The sequence below is a fragment of the Diplotaxodon limnothrissa genome, linkage group LG12 (genome assembly GCF_057381915.1).
Source record: "Diplotaxodon limnothrissa isolate DT_005_m linkage group LG12, D_limnothrissa_male_GT1.1, whole genome shotgun sequence".
NCBI lineage: Eukaryota > Metazoa > Chordata > Actinopteri > Cichliformes > Cichlidae > Diplotaxodon > Diplotaxodon limnothrissa.
In genome coordinates, this window is record NC_140607.1 from 15,452,459 (window position 1) to 15,476,591 (window position 24,133).

The following is a 24,133-nucleotide window of genomic DNA, read 5'->3' on the forward strand; positions in this document are numbered from 1 at the left end:
TATCAAAGCAGCTTTAGCTTGAAACATCTTTGAAAGGCATCTGTCTGTTTTCACTGATATGTGACAGGTGCAATTAAAAAGTTAGAGGCAACAAATCAAAATTAAAATCTTCATTTATAAACATAACCCTTGAAATTGTTTAAAATGTGTACACAACATTAAGTAGGCTGCATATCTGAGTATTTTGTCTACATTTTATTGTTGATTAAAGGAGTAGATGTCAGTTTTGTCATAGCAAAGGACGATATATTAAAAAAACAGGTTTATTTATGAATGAAAACAGCTGCTGTGTTCATTTCTTTCTTAAGTTTTTACATTCGGTTACGGCACAAGTCAACCACATTCCTCACCTACCTTTGCCACAGAGACGATCCCTCAGCAAAGAGACATTTAATGAGATACAGAGAAGAATTGTTAAAGCCACCAAGTTGCCACAGTCTTCCTCTGAAAGGCAACTTTTATGTGTGTTTATTTTATTGTTCCTGAATGGATGGCTCATGTGAAAAAAACCCTGAAAAAGTAACTTTTAGGTAAAAGCTATTGACTCAAGCGGTCGGCTAATTGCCCATTTTCAGGCAGTGAAAATAATGGGCAAAAAAATAAAGAGCCATCCAAATTTTGACTAAATTACCCTCCTATAGCTTGGGAAGGTATTTATAGTCAGAATAATAATAATAGTCAGAAAAACACAGCGCTGTGACCTGGCAGATTAGAAGGTAACCATTAGCGGTTTGATAGCTTCAGGGCAGTCGAGTATCGACCCGCATGTAGCTGCATGCTTTTGTCATTCTTGTTCACTGTCGGCTCTCTCTCTTTTCTTTTCTTTTTTCCTTTTCTGGAGAAGGAAATAAAGCTCTTTTCATGGCAGATGGCTGTTTTTCAGCTAGTTCTTCTCGGCTACAGTTTTACACCACTGACACAGATGAGGCGAGCTGCAAACAGCACATCAGGGCTTCAGGACTGAGGTGTGGACAGGCTCGCTTTCAGTGTTTCGGGAAATGTAGGTGTCTGTGGCATTGTCTGTCACACTCATCCTTTTATGCAAAATCTATTCCCTGTTTGGCTTGTGATACTTTTATTTTGGAATACTTATCAGCAGCACAAAGCCTTATTCAGATTCCTTCACAGGGTAAATGTCCAGTTCAAAATAATAATGCAGCAGCTGCACTGACATGCCCAAACATGCCAAAATTTATAAAAATGCATTTCAAGGAATCTGTTGAAGAGTCGATTATATCTTTGGGTCTTTGGGGAGTTTTATAAAGAAATGGCCAAAGTGGGCTAAGACTAAGTCATTATTCGGCCTGTGAACTTCTACATCATCATGTGTCGTAAAACTTTCAGCAGAGTGTGCGCTTGCACAAAAGCTTAAATTTGAATTGTGCGCGTCTTTGGGGTAACTTCTTAACAACAAACCCAGCGCAATTGTCTGGAGTCAAACTGTGACTTGTTCTTTAAATAGAAGCTCCAAAAAATCAGAGACAGGGAGAATTAAGGAGTGGGAAACCAGCGGGAGAGCAGGCGTTCAATCACTCCCCACGCAGAAGATATAAAAAGTCTCCAGTAAGAATTCGAATAAGTATAAATGTAACACACATTTCCAAAATGACCATCAGCTCTTTGCAGAGGGCCCAAATTTTGCATCTAAGACAAAAATGAAAAGCTGAAGAAAGTTGATAGAGAAGATGAAATGTGAGTGTAGAGCTCGCCGCTGTGTGCAACATTGTGCTTAAAGGTGATTCCTCTTTGGCTTCAGCATCGAGTCCTGCTGCCTACTGCCTTCACACCTGGCTTTTTTGTATGCACAAACAGGATATAATGAGTAAATAAGGGTCTCGTGAGCTTTAGAGGCCAGCCAAGATTTTTTTTCCTCAAGCTTACCAGCTGCTGTTTTTAGGTTTATATTTAGCGTAAAGATAAATGAGTGGTGTTAGTCTTCACTATCTCGTCACCATCAGATACCTGATAGTGGTTTCTTCCTGGTAAAAATGAGTTTGTGCTTACTCATTGGGGTTGTCGGATGGTTGGGGTTTTCTTTAAAATACTGTAGCGTGTTCACAGTACAAAGCACCTTGGACTATTTTTTTCTTGTAGTTTGAATTGAAAACCTGAATTGATTTAAGTCCAATTTTATCTATTTTGCAAACAAACAAAAAACAGTCAAATTGTGCTTTTCAACATGTCAGATTACAAAACTGGTGGACTAAAAGCTTAACAGTTTGCACAGGTAGTGAAAGTGGGGTGCTTTTAAGCTAAATATCACATTCATTTATAAAGCTATTAGAATTATTGTTATTATTTTTTTATTTTATGGTGCAGTGAATGTGTAATAGCCTATTAGAGTTGATTACAAAGCAGCGGATACTGTGGGAACCTGTGACCTGCGAGGAAAATCATTCAGGAATATTTTAGCTTTAAAATGAAATATTTCCTATTCCAGCGCTAATGACAGTCCAGCTACCCCACCATCACCCCCTCCCCACTATCAATTCATCTTATCAGTCCACAGTATCACTTATCAGTGAGTTTGTGTAAATGGCAGTGTGTGGGAGAACAAGTGCTGCAGCTCAACTAACAGCATTCCTCCTCAAAGGAGTTTCTCCTGTCCTTCCTTCCTTCGTCCCCTCCCTCTCTCCTTTCACTCTCATATTGTGTCTCTAACGAGTCACGTCCTTCTAGCAATTATTATGAAATTAAAGCTATTTTCCACGGCCGATGTTTGCCCCGGTAATAACCACACCGAGATAGGCTTCATTCATTTAGCGTTTTAGTTCAGCTCAATTCCTGTCGCATTAGCAAGAGGAGCAAAATCAGAGTGTCACTCAGATATTCTGCTTAATGGTTTGGCGATGGCCTGGCCCCTTTTCTTTTTTTCCCCCTCCTTTTTCTTTCACGATCCCCCTAACCCTATCTCTCTGCCAATTACGCTGTTTAATCTATATGTAGATAATGGTGTCCAGGACCTCCCTGTTGAAATGTCAGGTGTGAAGAGGTTATTAGCTAACTTTTAATTACTGTCCATCATTCACCAGGCAGCAGGACAGATTGGTCTTCTCCAGCTGTCCGCTTATCTGGTCTCCGAGTTGGGTGGAGGTGTGGAAAAGAAAGACGTTTAGGAAGCACCAGGTCTTCCACTTAATATCACCATTTTTTTTTTTTTACATTATTAACTAGACTTAGTGTTTGGAAGGAAGACACAGAAGCGAGGAGACCAAGTAGATCATGTGTCATAGGGTTTAATAGAAGCTGTCCATAAGGTGAGTTGCTCAATGGAAGGTGACTGTGATGCTGTGATGGCACTGTATAATGTGCAAACATTTTGCAGAAAATGTGCAATCATTTTAGCATCAAAACAAAACAATCTCTGCTTTCCAAAAATCTGAAAATAGTTGGCGCTGGTTATCAGAAATGCCAGTCTACCGACACTTTGAACAACCTGCATTCTAGTTTAAAGTGAAGCTTAATAGAGATCAGCTAGATCATAAACGTTCCAGCACAAAAATATTTTATGAACTCCCCCCAGTTCATGTGTCAAAACCTATGTTGTGCGCTGAAAGACCAACAACCCCAGAGCCACAATTTAGTACCCCTGTCTTCAGCACTTGTACTTGCTCTGCTGTATTGCTCCAGCAGGGAAGCAACAGGATGACTAGTGCAGACAGATGCCAAGGAGAGTGGCCTTGGAATTGTCTGTGGAACTGTTGCCGGATATGGTGGAAGAATTGGACTCAGCGTTTCCCAGCAAGACACAACCGCTGAAAAGACTGATTTCTGATGGTTGGTGCGAGACCATTTGATTCAAGACTGTTGCACCTGTACATATAATGTATAAGTTGGACTTCTAGCCTGGTTTCAGTTTTAGTTCTCGTTGTTTCTTTAATGCCCTGGGTTTGCTTTACTGCTACGAGCACTCCTTTTTTTTAGCTGCTCTCTACCCGATGGAAAAGGAACTCCCTCTTCCTTCTGCTTGTTCCTCTTCTTTACATGTGTAACTTGTCTGCTTCTTATCCAGACTGAACTGAATAGGAAGTCTCCATTAATTTCCACATACATTTTTGCAAATGTATGTGGAAACAGGACACAGGTTGTAAAGGTTCTACAACACGACAACAGCGCACATACAGCAGGCCTGGAAATCACTTTTCCCCCTAAAAAATAGAAAACCTGAAGAATATTGTAACTAGATTCACGTCTTCATTCAGGAAGCAGCGACACGTAAAAATACACACTTGCAGCGAGAGCGATCTCTTTTCAGTCCTTGAACTGTCTTTCAGTGGTTTTACTATTTTAAGCTCTACAGGGCAGAGCACTGCTGATTACAGTGCCACAAAGAGAAATACTTCCCGGGCTTAGGTTTTCTTCTTCTTCTTCCTCGCCATCTTTTACAGCCTACACACACATTCCGCTGGAAGTAGCGGAGCTGTTATTTCAGCAGGCATCCTCCATATGATGGAGGCTCTGGTTACAGAGGGCTGCTTCTGGATCGCACACATAATTACGCACGCACACATGAGCAGTGTGCTAAGACATTCCTTATTTTATTCAAACAAAGAAGAAAACGGAAATGGATAATTGGTAAAAACTTGCAGAAATTCTGACACAATTAGATAATTGTGGAAATTACTGATTGCTTACATCAACACACACACGCACACAAGCTCTCGGTCTCTGCCTCTCTCTGTCTTTGGGACATAAATGTCTCTGTGGTATCCAAGCCTGTATAAACTTGAGCATTAGTGTGTTTTCAAAACTAACCATGCGCTAGAGGACATCATTAAGCCGATTAAGGCTTTTCATGCAAACATACCTGCCTTTGAACTGAGGTTTGTGTGATATTTAAGACTTTAAGTGGAGCCTCACTTTTCTGCGCGGGGTTTTGTGTGTGTTAAGACTCTGCTTTCAGAGCTCTGCGGTGAATTACCGCTGACCCATGAAGACCCCGGGCCCCCCAGCTTCTGCCTGTGGAAACCCCCCTGTCATCTGGATCACATTGGGCTCAAATGGGGGGCAGAGCAGAACCCAGTGTGTCTGACCCATGCAGATCAGGAGGATGCTGGAATGAAGGTCCACTGCGGTGTGTGTTTCGCTCTTTCTGTCTCTGGCGCAGACACACAAACCTGTATGACGTGATGGATCTAATGCACACATTACAAGCGAGTTTTAAAGCAATACACTCATATCCTACTAACATTACTAACCACTTTTGTTTCACCTTTGAGTTGTAACACACTTTGTGTATTTGTAAAATCAACATTGCTGAAAATGTGGTTTAAAAGGAATCTTAAATGCAGTGTTTGAAGCAGGCCTGATGTAAATGTGAAGGAGTATCAACAGAATAGTTTGAAACATTGCCCCATCACAAATATGTGTCCGCTTGACTTAAATATAAGAAGAAACCTGTGCTAGAATTTACATCGTTTTTATCTCCCAACATGATGAGTTGCTGCCCCCTGCTGGAAGTTTGCATCCATGAAAACAATGCAGTTATTTTAGACAGTTTGTATGTATGAATTCACAGGAGGAACATGGTGATCTGACTGATCAGCCAGACACATGCATAATATTTAAGTTAGTTTAGTAATACAACCACTTCCCACTTTGATGCCAGCGCTTCTCTGCCATTAATGATGATTTAAGGATCCATGACATTTCTTTGAAAGATAAAGTACTACAGGTATGTAAGCATTTCAAGATAAACAGAGCTTCATCATTTGACCTTAACCAGATCCTTTTTTTATACCTGAGCAGCTGTCAGAAACAAATACAAAAGATAAATGTTGAATGATGTCATCCCTGTTATCAGGTTAAAAAAAGGTTCTTGAATTCTTAAAGGTTGTTGAGGCACTGACACAATGAGTGTGTTGCAGTGTTTATGGGTCGTAAACACATATCGTTACACTAACACTCCTTCAGCTCCCAACAAAATGAACTAGTAGCTATTTACTTTATGCAAAATATGAAGCAATCTGGTCATTTTTTTCTATACTCATTGCTAATATTATTTATGTACGTATTTACAGAATATACATGCACATATACATATATTATGCATATATATTTATTTATTTATTGTGAATTAATAATAAATAATGTTATAAATCACTAGCAATATTATTTTCATTATTTTTGATGCAATATTGTCTACTTTATGGTTTATACATAGTATTTTATATTGAATTGGAGCTTATAAGATGCAATACCAATTGTGTTCTGATGGCCATTGTCTTCACATTTTAAAGCAATGTGTAACCTTGAGTGTCATTGCTAATCTGCGCTTGTTGCTTAAAACTAACTCCACGCCGTCTGTGACCGAAACAGGACAGGAAACACGGGCCCACAGACTTATGACGAAACGCTATGTTGCAAAAAAATTTATTAACTGGATACAAAGTTTTAGAAACAAAAGTTACAACATTACAAAAATATTCAGAAATTGTTCATGAAACAGTAAACGATACAATCACTATCAAATTATTGTTTTTAAACTTTATTAACACATTTTCTTAGACCTCCTGCTGTTCTTATGGACATTTTGCTTGTATTGCTTTTTTGTTCTTTTCAAAACATGATTTATGTCAGTGTAAACTTTAATTAACATGCTGCTTCCACATAATACATAAACTGAGAGGTTCAAGGATTAGATTTAGGCTGCAAGAGTATTTGGAGGTTTTCGCAGTGCTCACTGCCAGTTTGCAACTTGTTTGCATTTCCACACAAATACACCTCTTGTACACACTCACTCTTCTCTCTCCCTCTCACACACATTCAAGCACATTGTTGAATTTCATTCTGTTAGTAAGTGACGCATCCCCTCGATGCTGGGGCGCTTCAACAATTCTGAGCAGAGAGTTATTGATTCTAGTTAATTTTTGTTAGGTTATGTGTTCATTAGTAGGTTAGTTTGTTAGTTTGTGGAGAGCTGTTCAACACTCTTCTTTTGGGTTAGTGAATTGTTTTGATGACTGTTGTTCATAGTAGGTCTGTCCAGTGGTATTGCTGGGCATGCTTTGATTTACTCAAAGTTTAGCAAAGAACAGCAAACAAAGACATTAGTAAGATGGACATTTACAGGATCAGGACTGTTAGTATCAGCACCAATCAGGAGTTAGCACTGAGGTGTGCTCAGTTTCTGTCTGACATCACCGCCCGAGCTGACAACAAGCCAGGCACTCACCTGCAGGTTGACCGCACTGAGCACGTACAAATGTAAAGGCTGACCTCTCTGAATCTGATCACAATCGTTTTTGCGATGATTGCTCGTAAGTGTGTGGTCAACCCAGTTTGATGTCAGCAGCTGTTCCCGCTTGTCTTTTCACCTTGAGCTTAATCGCTTTCTTTCCCTTTCCAAGTCCCGAAACCCTTCTTGACATGCTCAGTGCAACATTTTTCCCGACTTTAACGATTTATTTAAACTTCTAAAAGAAGGGATGCAAAATCATGCAAAGGAAGTATATGCGCTGCAGACCGCGGGCAGAAAGCAGAGGGTTAGTCAAGTTAGGGTTAGAAATGCCAGCCAACAGCATTCTCAATACAGGTTAGTAATCCTCCAACTGTTAGCACATATATTAGTACTGTTAGAGATTAGTGAGATACTGTTAGTACAACCCAGATGTGGGTAAAAATCTATTTACGCATAATTATTAGCATTTGCTGAAATTGGCTTCAGTGTGAAATGATAGGACTGCAGGCATCGGGACAACTTAATTAATGCCAGCGGGCATCGTTTAGAAAACTACAGACCATTAATTTCCAATGGCATCCTTGTGATCTAAATCAGCATAATAACTGCTACTTCAGTGAGGTTGTAACAAATGCTAAGAACCATTTGTAAATGTTGTTTTATCCCTTATCTGGTACATCCAGTGGCTAAAAGAATATAGGCCTGTTATTGAGTGTGCAGCTGTGAAAACAAAAACCACAGTAAAGCAGCTTTTAGCTTCAGGCCCGTTACAAATACATTTCATCTGACTGATAAGAGACACATGCAGACATACGTACAGGGTACATGCAAAGAAACACGTGCACTCACGTAGACACTCCCGTAACACACACACACACACAAGTGTGATCAACTTTAGAGGTTTCCACACAAACAAAAACATACAGTGTGAATGGCACATTGGGAACTTGTCATTTTCACACAATTTAGCAGCTTTTTTTTTTTTTTTTTCAAATATCAGAGCTTTGCACAAATCTGTCAGAGTAAACTCCAGCTATGAAAAGACACAAAATAGAGTCTTGGTGAAACACTGCTCGCTTTGACTGAAGTATCTTATATAGGAAGAAACCATCAGAGGGTTAGAAAGAGTAGAGGTCACCGCACGCGTCACTGTTTTTGAACAGCAAAATAAAGTCAGAGAACGGGCCAGGACGCGCTTATTACTTACAAAAGAAAAAAAAACTGTATCAAATTATTCTGTACAACACCCATGAAATATCTCCCTGCTAAATCTGAGCACACTGATGTTGACCACGAAGCAACAAGTGAACTACTGTTTTCACTGATTTGCAAAAGCAGAAGTCATCTCTCAGTAGGGAAACACTGGAACACGGACTCGCTCTTCTGAAGGTGCAGGGCAGGGAAAATGGCACCATGTGGTCATCGCTGCAAGACAAGTCACAATAAAGGGAATTAGGATGGTATAGTGTAGTATAAAATAATATAGATATAGCGAATGATGGCATGATTACAAAGATATAGTTTTGTACTGGTTTGAAAAATATTGACAAATATTTCCTTTTCTACAAAAATCTTGAATAAAATCACCCGAGGGGCAGATTATGCTAATATGATTTGGTCACATGATCCAATTTGTGGTTTATCTCACCTCTTAACCATAATCATGAGAAAAGTACCATATAGCAAGCATAATAATAATAATAATAATAATAAATGTCAGTGATTAAGCACATAACTGATCTCCCACGTTCTATCTGGTCTTCATTTATCTGTCCTCTGTGCCAGCATAGAGGCTTAACACAAACACACAGAGACACACACTCACACAAAAGCATGACTGAGTCCATAAAAAACTGGCTCTGTATTTTATATTCATCGGCACTTGTGTACAACATAAAAGTGAATGTGGAGGAATAAAAGTCAGTGGTATAAATCTGTGGCTAGATCCTGTACCAGTCCATACGCAGCACAGTAGAGGGCAATGGAGCGAAGCCACCGGGAGTACAATGAAGTCCTGTCGAGCCCCCCCAACAATCTGCTTTTTCCATCGATGTAACTGGAGAAGAGCACACAACACAAAGCAGCAGAAAAAAGTGGGACACAACCCAACTGTCCTCACAAGATCCCCCAGGTACTGGTTGTTCTTTCATCTTTTTTTTTTTGTTTCTTTTTACTGCTTTATATTTAGTATCAGACACGGTGGACTGAAAAACACCCACTGTAAAAACATATGAGTCACTTAGGATAGGAGTCAGTAATATCAGTTATCTAAATGACTGAGTAATGCTATTAAATTTCCGTGTGACCTCCCTAGAGATGATAATGACGACAATCCAGTCTGTACACATAACCTGTCCTGCTGTTGGTTCCCTTCTGGATCCTCCCAGCATCCTGTGTGTCTCTGTCTGCAGCGCTGTGGATGAATCCACAGGGAGTACCTAAAAGGCAAAATACTGAGTCAAATGGACTTGTCTATATACTATATACTATGTATATACTTCATATATACTTCATATTAGATGTGACTCTAATATTAGAAGATCTAAGTTAAGGCTGGGACTATTTGACATTGCTCTTGGCAAATCAGTGCAAAAATAATGACTACAGCTTGTTCTCTGCAGATTAAAGACATATAGGGTAGGTTGCATCCTGCTGTATTGAGAGATGTATTGAGATTAAAAATAACTACAAGATTATTTTTCATATTCTATGGTAAACGAGTATACACCCTACAACCTACAAGACATATTCTCTATAATCTAGGCCCTCAACTGGAGGGATTAAAGGAGTTAGTGTTTGCCTAAAAACATAGATCTTATTAAAGGATTGGGAGGGATAGAGGGGGGTAAAAGTTGAATGCAACGGAAGAGCAGAATAATTGGAAATAAATTATCTATTTTTTTTCCTACCAGTGATCTCCGGGATCCACGTCCACCTGTCACCAAACGATAAGAAAAGATCGCTCCTTCTTCGCCTTTTTTTCTGCTTTCTTCGTCTTCCTCTACCAGGCTGACCGCAAGCCGATCAGACGGGAAAACAGGCGTCGTGTGTGTGCGCAGTGATTACGCCCGCACTGAAAGGCTGGTTGGATCGAGTGGCAGCACGCTACTAACACGAACCGCGGCTGTGCGTCCTCTCTATATGGCTGCCGAGCGGAGAGAAGCAGATGTGGGAGTGCCAACAACAGCTGCGCACTGACGGGAGTCCAGTCCACGGAAAATAGGATAAAGTGGAGTCGGAAGCCTCGGGACAAAGAACATGAGCGGAGGGTATTAATGAGAACAGTAACTTCTTTCACTCAGCGCGCAGACCTGAATTAATCGCTGGTCTCGGTCTCCAGCTGCTGCCACAGGTTTATGGTCTTTTGTATGCGCCCCCTTCATCCACCATCTGTGTTTCCCGGGCAACGAGAGGACTGCCTGCAGGCACCACCAGCAAGGCCTGCATGCAACCACCTCAAATCAAGGCACACTACAGTGCTGTGATTCTGCTTACTGTAACATAACCAGTGGTTGATGTTTCTTCATTGTTAGGTGCTTTCTACACGTACACACGCATAATCTCACACCTCTTCTTTCGCCTGCTTTTCATTCACTCATCCAAACTGGTGTTTGAACAATATTTCTTATCTTCTCGGTGCTGTGATTCAACACATTCAATTTCAAATAGCGGGTACTCGACTAAAAATGCCAAGTTTACCAGTAAATCTCAGCAAATAATAAAAGCTCTTAAAAAAAACTGGACAATTGCCAACTAAATACTTTTTCAGACACCTAGCTATTATCTTGATTTTAGTTCATGAGCAAAAGAGCTCACATTAATCAGATTTAAGCGAGAAATTGCCACAAACGTAGTTTAATTTAGCCTTAATTTTCAGGTATTATTAATTAAAGGGCTTAATTATTTCAGAGCAAATCAATGGGAAAAATGGAAACAAGTTGTAAAAATCTCAAACTGGAACAACATTAGGCTGTGTGTTATCAATCATGAGCATAAAAGAGAATCCGATACAAGCTGTTAACCTCCGATAATTCTCAGAAAAAGAAATTAAAAGTTTCCATAAAACAAGAAGAACAAAACCGGTGAAGTGGTAAACGGATGAAACAAATAGTGTCTATCAAAGAGAAAAGCTTTAGAAAGAGGAACATATGTAGACGGGGACAAAGATCCTGACCCAAAGAATGTGGTTCTGCCAGGGGTTGGATCTCCTGGGCTGCCGGTGGAAGCGGGACACTGGCTTTTACTCTTGATTTTCCTGCCAACTAAATAAAATGCTGCTTTTCTGGATCAGGACCTGGAACATTCTTGACTGGCTGAGTTAATCAGCTGATCTCAGTTCAACTGGGCTGCATTCCACTTACTGAGGAGGAAGATTAGTCTGAGAGACCTGACAAGAAGCAAGAATGAGTTGCTTTCAAAACCACAGCAGTCACTTAAGCATTTAAATAAACTTAAAATTACATTATCTTTAACCCTTGTGTCATACTGGGACCTTTTTGTGCCACTTTTTTCATTCGTATGAACGCCATTTCCACTGTGTTGGGTGTAATATAGCGAAACTTGCCACCCGGTTTCGTTTTTGTAAAAGATTCAAAATTTCAGTCTGATTTTCTTACATCAGCCTAACACGGCTTAGCAGCAAAAATACTCGCACTGAACACCCTAGGGACCGTTTTGGGCCCATTGACTTCCATTATAAACGCTATTTTTCACGCCAGAAAAATTACGGTCAAAGGGATCGTCAGGTCTCCAGCTTAGGTTTCGTTTTGGACTACAGGCCTTAGAGTTGTAATTTTTTTATTTGTCCACCGGGTGGCGCCCTTGCTTCACATTTGACCTCTGCTGGAAAACAGCGGGCTGCTTGGACAGACCTGCCGGAAATGACGCCTCTTTTCCGGCGTGCAGCAGCGGCTTCGCCCGCTGATCGTGCGGGACCATTTTTTGGTCCCTAGGACCATGAGAGGGTGCATTTTTTTTTAGTCAACAGGAAATGACGTATTTGTTGTCACGTGGTACCGGAAGTGTGCGCTGGAAAAAGGAGTCCGACGCAACATGCCCCGATCATCGTCGCGAGTTAACCCGGGAGAATGCACTCATTTCGGCCTCGACGAGCAGCATTTGCCGCCTGGAGACCATTTTCTGGTTCTGGAAAAAAAAATAAAAGGCGATCGAAATGACTCTTGGTGCCAATCTTTAGTCCATCTAAAGGCCTAATTATAATAACAATCAAATATTACTTCAAATGTTTTTTTGGGAAAATATTTAGTTTTTTAGTTTTTTTTTTAGTTTTTTTGTAATTTAAAGGGTTAAAACAACGAAAATATAATTAAAACTTTATATGAATATTTCAGGGAGAAGTAGTTTTAAAAGACTGACCAATTTAAAGTGAAAAAAAAATTAATATTTAATATTTTTATTGCACTTTTTGGGCGTGGTCGATAGTGTGCATTTTATGAAATGCGCTCCTGGAAAAAAAATAAAAGGCGATCGAAATGACTCTTGGTGCCAATCTTTAGTCCATCTAAAGGCCTAATTATAATAACAATCAAATATTACTTCAAATGTTTTTTTTTGAAAATATTTAGTTTTTTTGTTTTTTGGGGCTAAAAAAACAGGGCGCTCATGTAATAAAACTGGGATGATCCTGTTTTCTGTTCTGTATGTCTCAGTTTTCCAGGTCATGGTAGGCTAAGGAGCTTGGGGGGGAAAAAACTCACTGGACTTCTTTACGTTTCGTGAAAATGTTTCATCTCTCATCCAAGAGCTTCTTGGACTTTAAGTTTCATGAAGGAAACATCTTCATGAAACTTAAAGTCCAGTTGTTTTCTGTGCCTTTAGTTCCCTGATTGCTTTAGTTGGTGAAAGGTTTATTAATCTCCATTTTGCATTCCCATTCTCGTTTATCTTCTATCTCTTTGTCAAATTCATGTCTCAGTCCTGGTCTCAGTGCTGGTTATTTCCTGTCTTATTTTGATAGTCTCTCGTCGTGTGCTTTCGCTTTGATTCTACTCCCACACACTTATTATCTGTTATTAGTTTGAGCTGTCCTCTTACCTGTTGCTTGTACCCTTGTTATCCTTTGTGAGCATATGTTGTCTCAGTCCTCTCTGAGCTGTGTCCTGGGTGCCTGCTTATCTTTGTGCTTTTGTTGGAGTGTAGCAATAAAGCTGTTTTTTCAGTTTTATGCCTTTTGTTCCCAGTCCTGCACTCTGGGTTCAATTACTGAGGCCACACAGCAAATCTTGATTTTTTTAAAAAGTCATTTACATGATAATCATAACATTGATGATTCATTAAAACTGGGATGTTTAACGTTTGTTTGTTTGTTTGTTTTCACAGTGTAGGTTATTTGAATTGTGATCACACTTTAAACCCACTGCATAGCTGTCAGTATAAAGCTGCCTAGTACGTCACTAAGAAAGGGTATTTACATTTCATTAATTCGACCTTGGTATCCACTTGATAAACCCCCCATCCAGCTGGAGGCGCCAGCTTGCGCGCTCACAGATGTTTGGCCTTCCTGAGTCGCCGTACCACTGCATGTACCTCGCTGCCCCAGCCGTGCGCGCGCTGGCGCGATTAGTATCATGGAAAGGAACAAACTGTGAAGCATCGCTGAATGTGACGTTATCCATGCATCAGCCAGCTCCGTCGGCTCTCTCGGGTCTGTGCCGAGTCACCGACTGTCTTTACCTGAGTAATGCCCGAGCGGCCGGTGATCCCCGCCAGGTGACTGGCTGCGGGATAACCTGCATCATCAACGTCACTGAGAAAAAGGGCAGCGTCTCGCCCCCTCCAGGGGTGGAGTACTTCCACATCCCGGTCTCTGATACCCCGGTCTCTCGACTCAGCGATCACTTTGACGAGGTGGCGGATAAAATCCAGGTTACAGCGGAGAGCAGCGGCCGCACGCTGGTGCACTGCAACGCCGGGGTGAGCCGCTCCGCAGCCCTGTGCATGGCTTACCTAATGAAGCACCGCGGCGTGAGCCTCCTAGAGGCCCACGGCTGGGTCAGGACCTGTCGCCCTGTCGTGAGACCCAATAACGGGTTCTGGAAACAGCTCATCCAGTATGAGGGCGGGCTTCGTGGTTGCAACTCTGTCCGCATGGTGTCCTCATCCATGGGAGAGATACCTGACATTTATGAAGAGGAGGCCAGGAATATGATGCCACTGTGAGGGAAGCACGCTTCTTTGTGTGTGGTGGGAAAGTGGGACATAATTTCACAATGATCTGCAGTGTGCTGGCCTTAACTGTAAAATCCTGTGCAGCCTTGAAAGGAAGCATAAACAGTGAATGCGTTCCCTCCAGGCCCTCATAATAATGGGCAGTTGTGCAGAGTAACAGTAAGCTACTGTATAATTTATGCCTGCCGTGGTTTTCCCATGGTGCATTTGGCCACCTCTTGCTTGATTATGTGAGATTTTTGGTGAGCTCAGGAACCGCTTGCAGATATAAACCCTCCATCATTCTGCAAAATGCTCAAACATCCAGTGAGAGTGAGATTTACCACAACACGTTTGTCATGAATGGGAGCTCTAAAGATAGGCTTGTAGTAGGCTTCTACTCAATGTGACTAAATGCTGCTCCACTGTCTGTTAATGATAAATGTTGTGGTATGTTGTTTTACCACATTTATCTGAAAAATTACAGGATGTCATATTAAAGGATTCAAAGCTTATAAAATACAACAGAATAAATGAGTGATTGCTATTCTCATTGAGTTATTCCACATAAAATTAACCAAATCCCTCAATAAGGCAAATAGTATCATCTGAACTATTAAGTTCAGATGATACTGATCGAAGAAAAATGGCAGCCATGAAATTCTCTTGAGTCATAAGGAATCATTGCTGGAAGATGATCCTAGTATCAAAATCGTGGCTCAAAGAGTTGGCAGTTTGTCTTGTAACCGGAAGGTTGCCGGTTCGAGTCCCAGCTCAGACTGTCTCGGTCGTTGTGTCCTTGGGCAAGACACTTCACCTACCGCCTACTGGTGTTGGCCAGAGGGGCCGATGGCGCGATATGGCAGCCTCGCTTGTCAGTCTGCCCCAGGGCAGCTGTGGCTACAACTGTAGCTTGCCTCCACCAGTGAGTGAATGAATAGTGGTATTGTAAAGCGCTTTGAGGGCCCCGAAAAGCGCTATATAAATGCATTATTATTATTAAAATGTAAAGTTTACACATTGTACTTTTGGGGGGGGGAGATGAGTCATCAGAAAAACATCCAGGTTATCGGTTCTTGTTTCTGTTATTCTGCGTCACTGATTTGAAAATAGTTTGTTTGTGGTCTTGGATCTGAGCTTAAATACGTTTTTCAACTCTGAAAGTTTAATGTGGCCATCTCATGTATGTAAAGGGGAGGGATCAAAAGTGCTGGGAGACTCATGTCAGATATCAGATTATGTACTTTGAGACCCTGTAACTCAGAATGTTCATAATAACAATAATAATAATAATCTAGAAAGTTTATGCATGAAAAACAAAGTCAGCTGACTCTGAGGGCTCAGGTGGAAGCTCTGATTCAACACTCACTTTGCTTTTAAAAATGTTCAGAAACTCCAATAAACTCTTTGTATACTTTTTATGTGGATCAATTGTACATTTAGATAAAAGTTAAAGTCCTGCATTCACAGCGTTGCTAACTGAACTATTTAACATTAATGCTTTGATACTTTTTACTCTCAAAGTCAAAATAAGAGCTGTGACACTGAAGGCTGTTAACAAGTCCGACTCAACTGAGACAAGACAGTAGAAAAAGCATTTCTTTTCCAATAAGCATACAACTGAGCTGGCTCACCTCTCACCCTAATGAGCAAGAAAGCTTCTTTTTATTGTTCTTTGTGTTTTTATTTTTTAAATGGACAGTCACTCCTTACAACAGAGAAATAAAGTCTACATGGCCATGATGTTTTCTAGCTAATTACAGTGCTTCATTAAACAAAACAAAAAAAGATAATTTCACTTAATTCTTTAATAAAAATATACATTTTCATACCATAATATGGGATTCCTTAAGTCAAAAGAAAACAGCTCTATTTCTTACACAATTAGCTTTACGTGCCCGCCACCTGCAACGAACAGCGAGGAAACTGAGGAAAACGGGTACAATATCTGAGCGACGCCACGGATCACAGTAAAACTCATTCACAACTTGGCACAAGTCTGTCATTTCTTTTAAACATAAACACACATCTGTTACAGAGTAAATGTGAAATCTTTATATTTAAGTGGTCATCCCAGAGACACACATGTAGTGGTACAACGTAAAAATATTCTTCTAAACCACAGACATGATGGATAGATTTCAGATCTTTAAACACCACTTTGAAAAAGACTGGTCGTCTCGACATACTGTCTGAAATAAGAGATTAGCATGCGCACCCAGTAAACCTAAGACAAGTCTCAATTTTTAAAAAGGAGTAGTCGGCCATCATACGGTTGCTCCCTTTATGCCACGAGTTTGCATCACAGCATTGACAGTACGTTCATCTCTGCATCCAACACAAACCTACAGCCAGCTTAGTGTTAATAAATATAGATTCCAGCCTTAAGCAGCGCATCGCTAATCGTGCACTTAAGTAGTCTTGAACAAATGGAAAAAAGTTCACGCGAACGCCCGCTTAGAAAGTCTTACAAACAAAAACGAAAAAAAAAAGATGGTTTTAATTTTTTTTTTTTTTTTTTTTTAAATTAACCATCAAAGTGTCTTTTTTAACTTTCAAATGTCAGATTCTGTTCTGCAATCAGTTTATCGTAAACATTGTAATATTGTACCGGTGCATCAATGAGCTGCTGCCCACATAGGGTGATTTAGCGTAGTTTAATAAGGAGCAACCTCTAATAACAAGTCTGGTAATGAAGTTATATTTGGGAAACTGCTATAAAACACTGTTTACACAATCACCACACACTAACTTTGTAGTCCTCATTGATTCTACATTCCACCTTAAAAGCAAAGATGTGCTTTCCGATATTTGTGCCAGGCTGTGGCTGTATTTAGCATGCAGATATGAGAGCAGTGACTTTTCCTTCTTCCATGGTTATATTTAAGCCATTACCTCCTTCTGGATTACGGTTGTTACAACATTCACATGGCCTACACTGCAGAGTCTGACCTCCAATATGACACTTTTACATCTTAATGAAATCTTGATGTATTTTTTAAACTCTAAAAGACATTTTTAACAACCGCAAATAAAAAGCACATTACAGTATTTTACAACGATTCAGATGGCTTATTTAGGAGTAAGGCTGGAATTTGCTACTTCAACATCCTGAGCAAGGACCTTTGTCAGGCCAAACTACAAGTGAAATAATGACACAAGTGCAAAAACGGCATGCCTATTTTACCTTCATTGCACTTCCCCCATTCCCTCAATAAGGCAAATCGTGTCACCTGCATAGTCATGCAATAAACATCTAAAAAGGTCCAAAATAGAAGAATGTTCATTTAACCCGAGGTGTAACCCAGAGTACTTCAGTAATATATCGAACACCGGTATCTGCACTCCTTCATTTCAAACAGCCAACAGCTGGCTTGAGATCAAATCTGAAAGAAAAGAAAGAATCGAAAAGTTACAACATTTCTTGAAAAGAGCCGCAGAGAAATGTATTTCTTTATAAAAGTCACTCACCTGCTGTTGCAATTTTTGGTATTCTGTGGACTTAGGTCGACGTGCGGCTCTGGATTGCTTTCCTTCCAAAACAAAGGCGATTATCTGGTGGCGAAAAAAAAGATCAGGCAAGTCTGGTTTGGACTGCTGTAAGATGTCTGATTTTCAAAATAAGGATAGTTAAGCTAGCCAATGTTAGAACTGAGTGTGCTACACATTAATGGACAACTAAGTTAAAAAAAAAAAAAAAAAAGCTTTAGCTAATGTAAAAGTGGTTTTCAGCATTAAACCAGAACAGCTGGGAAATGTGTTTCTTTCCTTAAGCTCAGTGGAGAAATTTACACAACTCTCAACGTAATTGTTGTGTGTGTTCTACACAGGAAATGACCTGCGCCTCAAAAGGCAACCACAGGTGCCAAATATATTTTAGGCTCAAAGTTCAAGGTTCAAGGTGCAGTTTATGTTAGTTTAAACACCAGAGTCAAACTTTAAAGTTAAATTTAAAAAAAAAATCTTTTTCTATGTGTGTATTTGGGTACAAGACTTGGGACATCAAGCCGGTCTAACAGCAAAAGTACCTTGCGCTTGTTGTGGTAAGTGATGTAGAGCACTGCCACCAGCACAGCTGCAGAAACGAGGTAGGCAAAGAAATGGCTGCTTTCCCCGTTTTCCATCATTTTGGATGGGTCGTATGGAACTTTCACCTCTTTTCTTTTAGTCTGCTCCACACCATCCTTTCCTTGCTCTTCGCCATTAGCATGGTTTGGTGTTTCCTCATTGTCATCTATCCCATCGTCCTCGTCTACATCACCTCCTTGGAATTCCTCCATGGTGCTCAATTCATCTTTAAGTTTCTCTGTGGATGTGCTTTCAATTGGCTTTTTTTTAGAATCGTTTTCTGTAGGAGCTTGGGCTTGTGGACTTACTTCTTCTTTGTCTTTGGTTTCAGGCTCCGCTTGGTTGGTTTGCCCATCTGTCTTATTGGGCAGCTTGTTTTTCCCTTGGGTTTGCGGACCAGAATCCTGTTTTCCATCGTGCTCATCATTTCCATCCTCCTGTTGTTTTTCAGTTTGATTCTGTGTATCTGTTTCAATTCCTGCGCTTTCCGGATTTTTCTCGACCGCCTTGGGCTGTTCAGCTGATGTACTCACACCCTTCGTAGGTGAGCTTAGTGACTCTTCAGGTTTTGATACGTTAGCCGCCTTTCCGGTGTGGTTACCAGACACGCTTGACTGAGATTGATCTGTTCCATTTGTATCTTTTACTGGTGGGCTTTTTGCATCTGGGGAGACTTCACCCTGTGCTGAATACAAAAACAAGAGCCTCAGTATTAATGGAATGTTAAATGTGTTAACTGGGATTTTGAATTAACTATTTATTACATTACATGCACATCTGCTTGTTTATCCTCACTACTTATTTCTTCCAGTGCAAACCTCTGAAATATTATTTAATCTATTTTTCTCTTCTCTCCCGATATCTTCGTAACATTTTTCTTGTCAGCTTCCTCCAAGTGATTACATTAAATGGGATTACTCAATTACATAATTGAATCATGTCTGCCATGAAAAAGATTGGCAGCAAAACATTCCAGAAATCAAAGGACAATATAGCAGACGTGGATAATACTAGACTGTGACAGTGACCACTGACACTTTGAGTACATTTGCTTACATATGTGACATAGTGCGTAGACCTACTACTATAGGACTAATACACCAGTTATCAAGGCTGGATTACCCACTATGCAAAGCAAAAGGTCAGTGGGCTACAATATGTCAGCTGACCTCATTAATTTGTTAGGTTGACTACAAAATCATACAAAAACACAAAGATATAAGCAACACGCACTAGGAATCCAGTATTTTTTATCATCCTGATTTTCAACTGGGCCAATAATCAGCAGAGTGAACACTATATGCCATTAGTATTTGGTCACATGACTTGTGTGGATCAGTGGTGCAGACCATGATTAACAGATAAATAATGCTGAGATTTTTTTTACTAAAAGAATGTAGATCTGTACAATAAGTTATAATTCATGAGTAATTTTCTTAACATTATGCTACGGACAAAATGATCCAACAGTGTCCACAGTTTTATCCAGCAGGTTTGGAAATATATGTAGTAGAGACCAACTGATTTATTGGTGGGTCAATATTATCAGCCGATACTGGCACTCCACCTATCCTGTTATAAAGGTTGATTAAAGAAAGTAAAGAAGAAAAAGGTAGAAACACCCTTTAATCGTGTTAGGAGTCTTAATGTTGCATTGTTTGCCAACTAAAGGGCAGTCTACAACTTCCCTGTTGGCAACAGGTACCACAAAATCAACAAGCAACGTCAGGCAGAGCTTAGGCGAGTAAACAAATAAGTGCATAACAAATGTCAGGGAAATCTCTTTAAGTTTCATGTGTCTGAAAAATAAACTATATATATTGGCCAATATATCCGAATATTGTCGGGGTTTTTAAATCATAACCAAATATTGGTATGGATATATCGCCTGTGTCAGTTGGCCTCCAGTTGGGAGGAATTACGCCAGATTACGGTGAAAACCTTGTATGTGAATCCATATTTTGCTATATTCACTGTAAAGACAGGGAATATTATGCACAGATGTGTATAGTAGAGTACAGCACAAGTACACATTCCCCTGCAAGAGATCACAATAAGTTAATTATATCGCAAAAGTGAAGCGGTGAAGGAAAAGGAGACTGGATGAGCGCAATCCCTCCCAAGCTCTTAAGAAGCAGAAGGATATCCTATTCACGTAACACCTGTGAGCCAACCTGTTAAACCGGACCGACTGCTCAAGGAGGATGAGGAAAAAGTCAAGATTATTAAAATAACAGAAAAAGCTCAAATAAAATACTAAACAGAATAAATAGCACCTATTATGCAATTAAAAATAAAACATTAAAATTTACAGTTTTAAAAAATGTCAACACATTAACGTGGCAATATATACGAGTTTTTATTACTCATTTTATTGTTATTTATTATTCTTTTTATTTATTTATTTCTACAGTGGTGTAAATCAGTCTATTCTCCTTTCTCCATTTAAAAAAAAGGACTGTTTTGACATATATCGCCTATCATCTTTATCAGGGATTGTGGGGAATTCCATAAGTGCTCAACCAACGCAGGCCTAAAGCCAAATAAAAACGCAAAAACAAAACTCGACTCACCTCCGATGGAGCTGAAACACAGGAATATTGCAGATATAGTGAGCAGCAGCAAAGCCGTCCTCATCGTGTCGGCTGTGTCCACACGCCAAAGAAACGCGACCCGAATCCGTCTAATTTCAGCTGCGTCTTCTCAGAGCTCACGACGCAATCCGAGCTGACAAACGCAGGCCGACAGGTTCAAGAGGTTTGACAGATCCGGCCTGCTTCCGTGTACGAGCTGGCATTTCTCTTCTTCTGCGATTGTAAACACGTGAGTGAAGTTTAGTGCCACCTAGAGGCTACATGCTTTTATAACAAGAACGTGCTGACGGAGAAAGCGTGGCGATTGTGGTTTCATTACTTTCACGTCCTTCTTATTGTGCAGTTTTATCATTTCAGCTGCCCAGCTCAGCCTGTGACACCGCTGAATCTCTAGAGCCCATCTATGGTAGTATACGGCACGAAATCATTATACTTTTGTATTTTTTGATTCAATATTATGATTTTATTTCGTCTCAGCTCACTACCAAAGTGGATCTGCTTGTTTAAGTTGGGTTTGCTTTTGTTTTGTTTTTTGTTTGTTTGTTTTTGCGGGGGTGGGGTAGTTGTGGGGCGAGATTTGACACGTTCAAATGAGGTGTTACAATAGAAAAACCTTTCAGTGTCATCAAACATGTGCACCTCGCCTTGCTTCTTTTGTTGGAAAGCCATATTAACAGACACTAACACTAATCTGTATTTCTCTCTCTTTTTTAAGTCAATCCGTCTATTTTCTTCCACTTATCGAGTTCAGGGTCGCAGGGTGGGCGGGGCCAATCTTTTGTATGGCTAACACAGGCACAGAAAAGCATTCACATTCACACCTATGGGCAATTTTAAATGACCAATTAACCTAATCACATGCATGTCTTTAGACTGTTAGGGGAAGCCAGAGTACCGGGATGTAGATAACGTGCAAACTCTGTAAAGAAAGGCTTCACAGGACCTGTGGCTAACAGTGGTGACCATACAAGATACAGTTATTTTATATTTATTATTTTTATTTACTTATAGCTTTTTTTTTCAGCTTACTTATAATCAATTATAATATCTTTGGTGCTTAAATTATGATAAAGACGTGTCACTATAGGTTAAGGGACAGTTTTTCATGTCCTGCTCCCAGTCATAGTGTCTCACCATTGTTGTAACAGAGAAAAGGAAAATCCCCCCGTTTCCTCCAAATATGCCTGCAGGTATTACTGTATTTAATTCCATATATGTATAAAGACAGGGATGTTCGAGGCAGCTCTGTCTTTACTCGACTTGGTTTAATTTAAAAGCTATGTGGAAACCACTAAAATTACACACATTACACAAATTTAGGGCACGCCTATTTGACCTCATGAAAAAAAAGTTGTGTTTATTATTCTCAATGTCTTTTATCCACCATAGAAGAAGAGATGGGGGTCTCGTTTGTGTTATACTGCCACACACGGGTTAAGTGTAGGCATTGTTGATATTTTTCCTTCATGCGTGTCATTTCACCTTATCAGCAGATGGCAGTATTGGCATGTAGTGCAATTTAAAAAAACAAACACTTTACTTGTGCCATTATCTATGTAGGTTAACTTTGCTTAAAGGGTATTGAAAAGCATTTCTTCTAGTAAGCAATGGCCAAAATAAAACACCACAAAACAAAGCCATGACAATACCAATATCGCTGGCCTTGGAGCTGAACATGTTCAGCAGTTTCTGAGATAATGATATAAATGTTAATTAGAGGTGTTTTACATCTCAGTTGGGTGCAGGAGACCTTCAGGCTCTTGTAATGAATTTGTCTTAATTGTGGCAGGCTATTTGACATTTGAAAAGTCCGATGATCCCTCTCATTCTTGACATCCATTTGCATTTCCATCTTTAAGGTCAAATGGGTATGAATAATACATTACGGAGGTTCTTAAGCTCACAGCCAGCCATACCTGTCTTCACAAACGAGCCAGCTGAGGCTTGCTCAGCTCAGTGAATGCTACAGAAACAATCAATTAATATCACTTTGGGAAACCGCATGTGAAGCATCCTGTAATTAGTAGGAATATAAGGTCACAGAGTCAATGGCAGATATAGGTTCAGCTTTTTTTTCCTGATTATGCTCATGCATAAACACTGGCCTTGCCTTAAATGTGCTGCAGCTCACAGTTTAAGTGACTTCTCAGATAAGAGATCTAGAGGCAGCATTATGCAAGTAAAGTATCAAACGGTTAACCTGGAATAAATTTAAGATCAAAGGAAGGCCCAAAAAAGGAACCTTGGCAAGAGATTGGAGGAATTTAATGAGCAAAAATTAACATGTATTAAATCTGACCTCGTGCTTTACATGGCAGATGTTGAGCAGAGCAGCATCCAGACACGTTACTCGAGATAAACAGCCGTGTGTTACATGCTGACTGCAAGATAGCCTCTGTTTGGTTTCAAGTGGATGGTGTGATTAAATAAAAATATTTCTTTCAATATAGCAAGACCAATTTAACATTTAAAAAATAACAATAATAAGCAGGCACGGGTATGGAAATGTATTTACCTGCACATATGAACTTATTCACTTAGAGACTGGGCTTCATAATAGGGGTACTGTCTTTGGAGAATTGAACGCCGGGCTGCATGCATGGCCTCGAGGAGACAGATTTGCTGACTGTTTTGACAACTCATTACCTGTAATTTCACTGATGGATTGGTGAGGTGGCTCAGAGCAGGCAGCCGTGGCATCAGAGCACGAGCAGTTTGTGTCTGGAATGATGTAAGATAGAATGGCAAACAAGCAAATGCTTATTGTGCCTAATGATTGCTTAAAACAGCAGGGCACACTTGACAGTTTGGTGCCTCTACTATATAAGGCCCCAAACAGAAACGCATCCTCAGTCCCGCCGCTCTGCAGTTTTACAACAATGTTTAAAGTGAATTTTAAAAATATATATGACACAGGTCACCTTTTTTTTTGCTGGCGGCAAATGGATGATGCTTCTGTGACAATGTCATTGATTATTTATGTTTCATCTGAATGTAGAAAATCAGCTAAGACAGACAGATCGTTCTCTGTGTTATCGTTAAGTCTTCTTTATATGTAAATGCATGTGAAAAAGTAACATTTCCCAGCTCCCTGCAGCAGGTAACATCTTGCTTAAGTTAAATT

At 40.0% G+C, this 24,133-nt stretch overlaps 2 protein-coding genes across 2 annotated transcripts; one reads left to right on the forward strand and one right to left on the reverse strand.

Annotated features, from left to right (window-relative positions):
* The first annotated feature begins 13,687 nt into the window (after positions 1-13,687).
* LOC146621021 (dual specificity protein phosphatase 18-like) lies at positions 13,688-14,359 on the forward strand. The gene has a single exon (XM_085368064.1). The coding sequence runs from the start codon at positions 13,688-13,690 to the stop codon at positions 14,357-14,359; it is 672 nt and encodes a 223-aa protein (XP_085224190.1).
* A 1,620-nt stretch (positions 14,360-15,979) lies between these two features.
* tgoln2 (trans-golgi network protein 2) lies at positions 15,980-21,182 on the reverse strand. The gene is made up of 4 exons (XM_085368065.1): positions 20,989-21,182; positions 18,376-19,100; positions 17,819-17,902; positions 15,980-17,733 (listed from the first exon to the last, which is right to left on the reverse strand). Exons 1-4 carry the CDS (start codon positions 21,050-21,052, stop codon positions 17,728-17,730), a joined length of 879 nt encoding a protein of 292 aa, XP_085224191.1. The 5' UTR covers positions 21,053-21,182; the 3' UTR covers positions 15,980-17,727.
* Between the last annotated feature and the right edge of the window lie 2,951 nt (positions 21,183-24,133).

Excerpts from the sequence above, each read along its gene's own strand:
- tgoln2 (XM_085368065.1), bottom strand. The coding sequence starts at position 21,052 with ATGAGGACGGCTTTGCTGCTGCTCACTATATCTGCAATATTCCTGTGT. Across the intron at positions 19,101-20,988 it reads GTGTTTCAGCTCCATCGGAG|CACAGGGTGAAGTCTCCCCA; the intron begins GTGAGTCGAGTT and ends TTTTGTATTCAG. Across the intron at positions 17,903-18,375 it reads CTTACCACAACAAGCGCAAG|ATAATCGCCTTTGTTTTGGA; the intron begins GTACTTTTGCTG and ends TTTCGCCACCAG.
- LOC146621021 (XM_085368064.1), top strand. The coding sequence starts at position 13,688 with ATGTTTGGCCTTCCTGAGTCGCCGTACCACTGCATGTACCTCGCTGCC.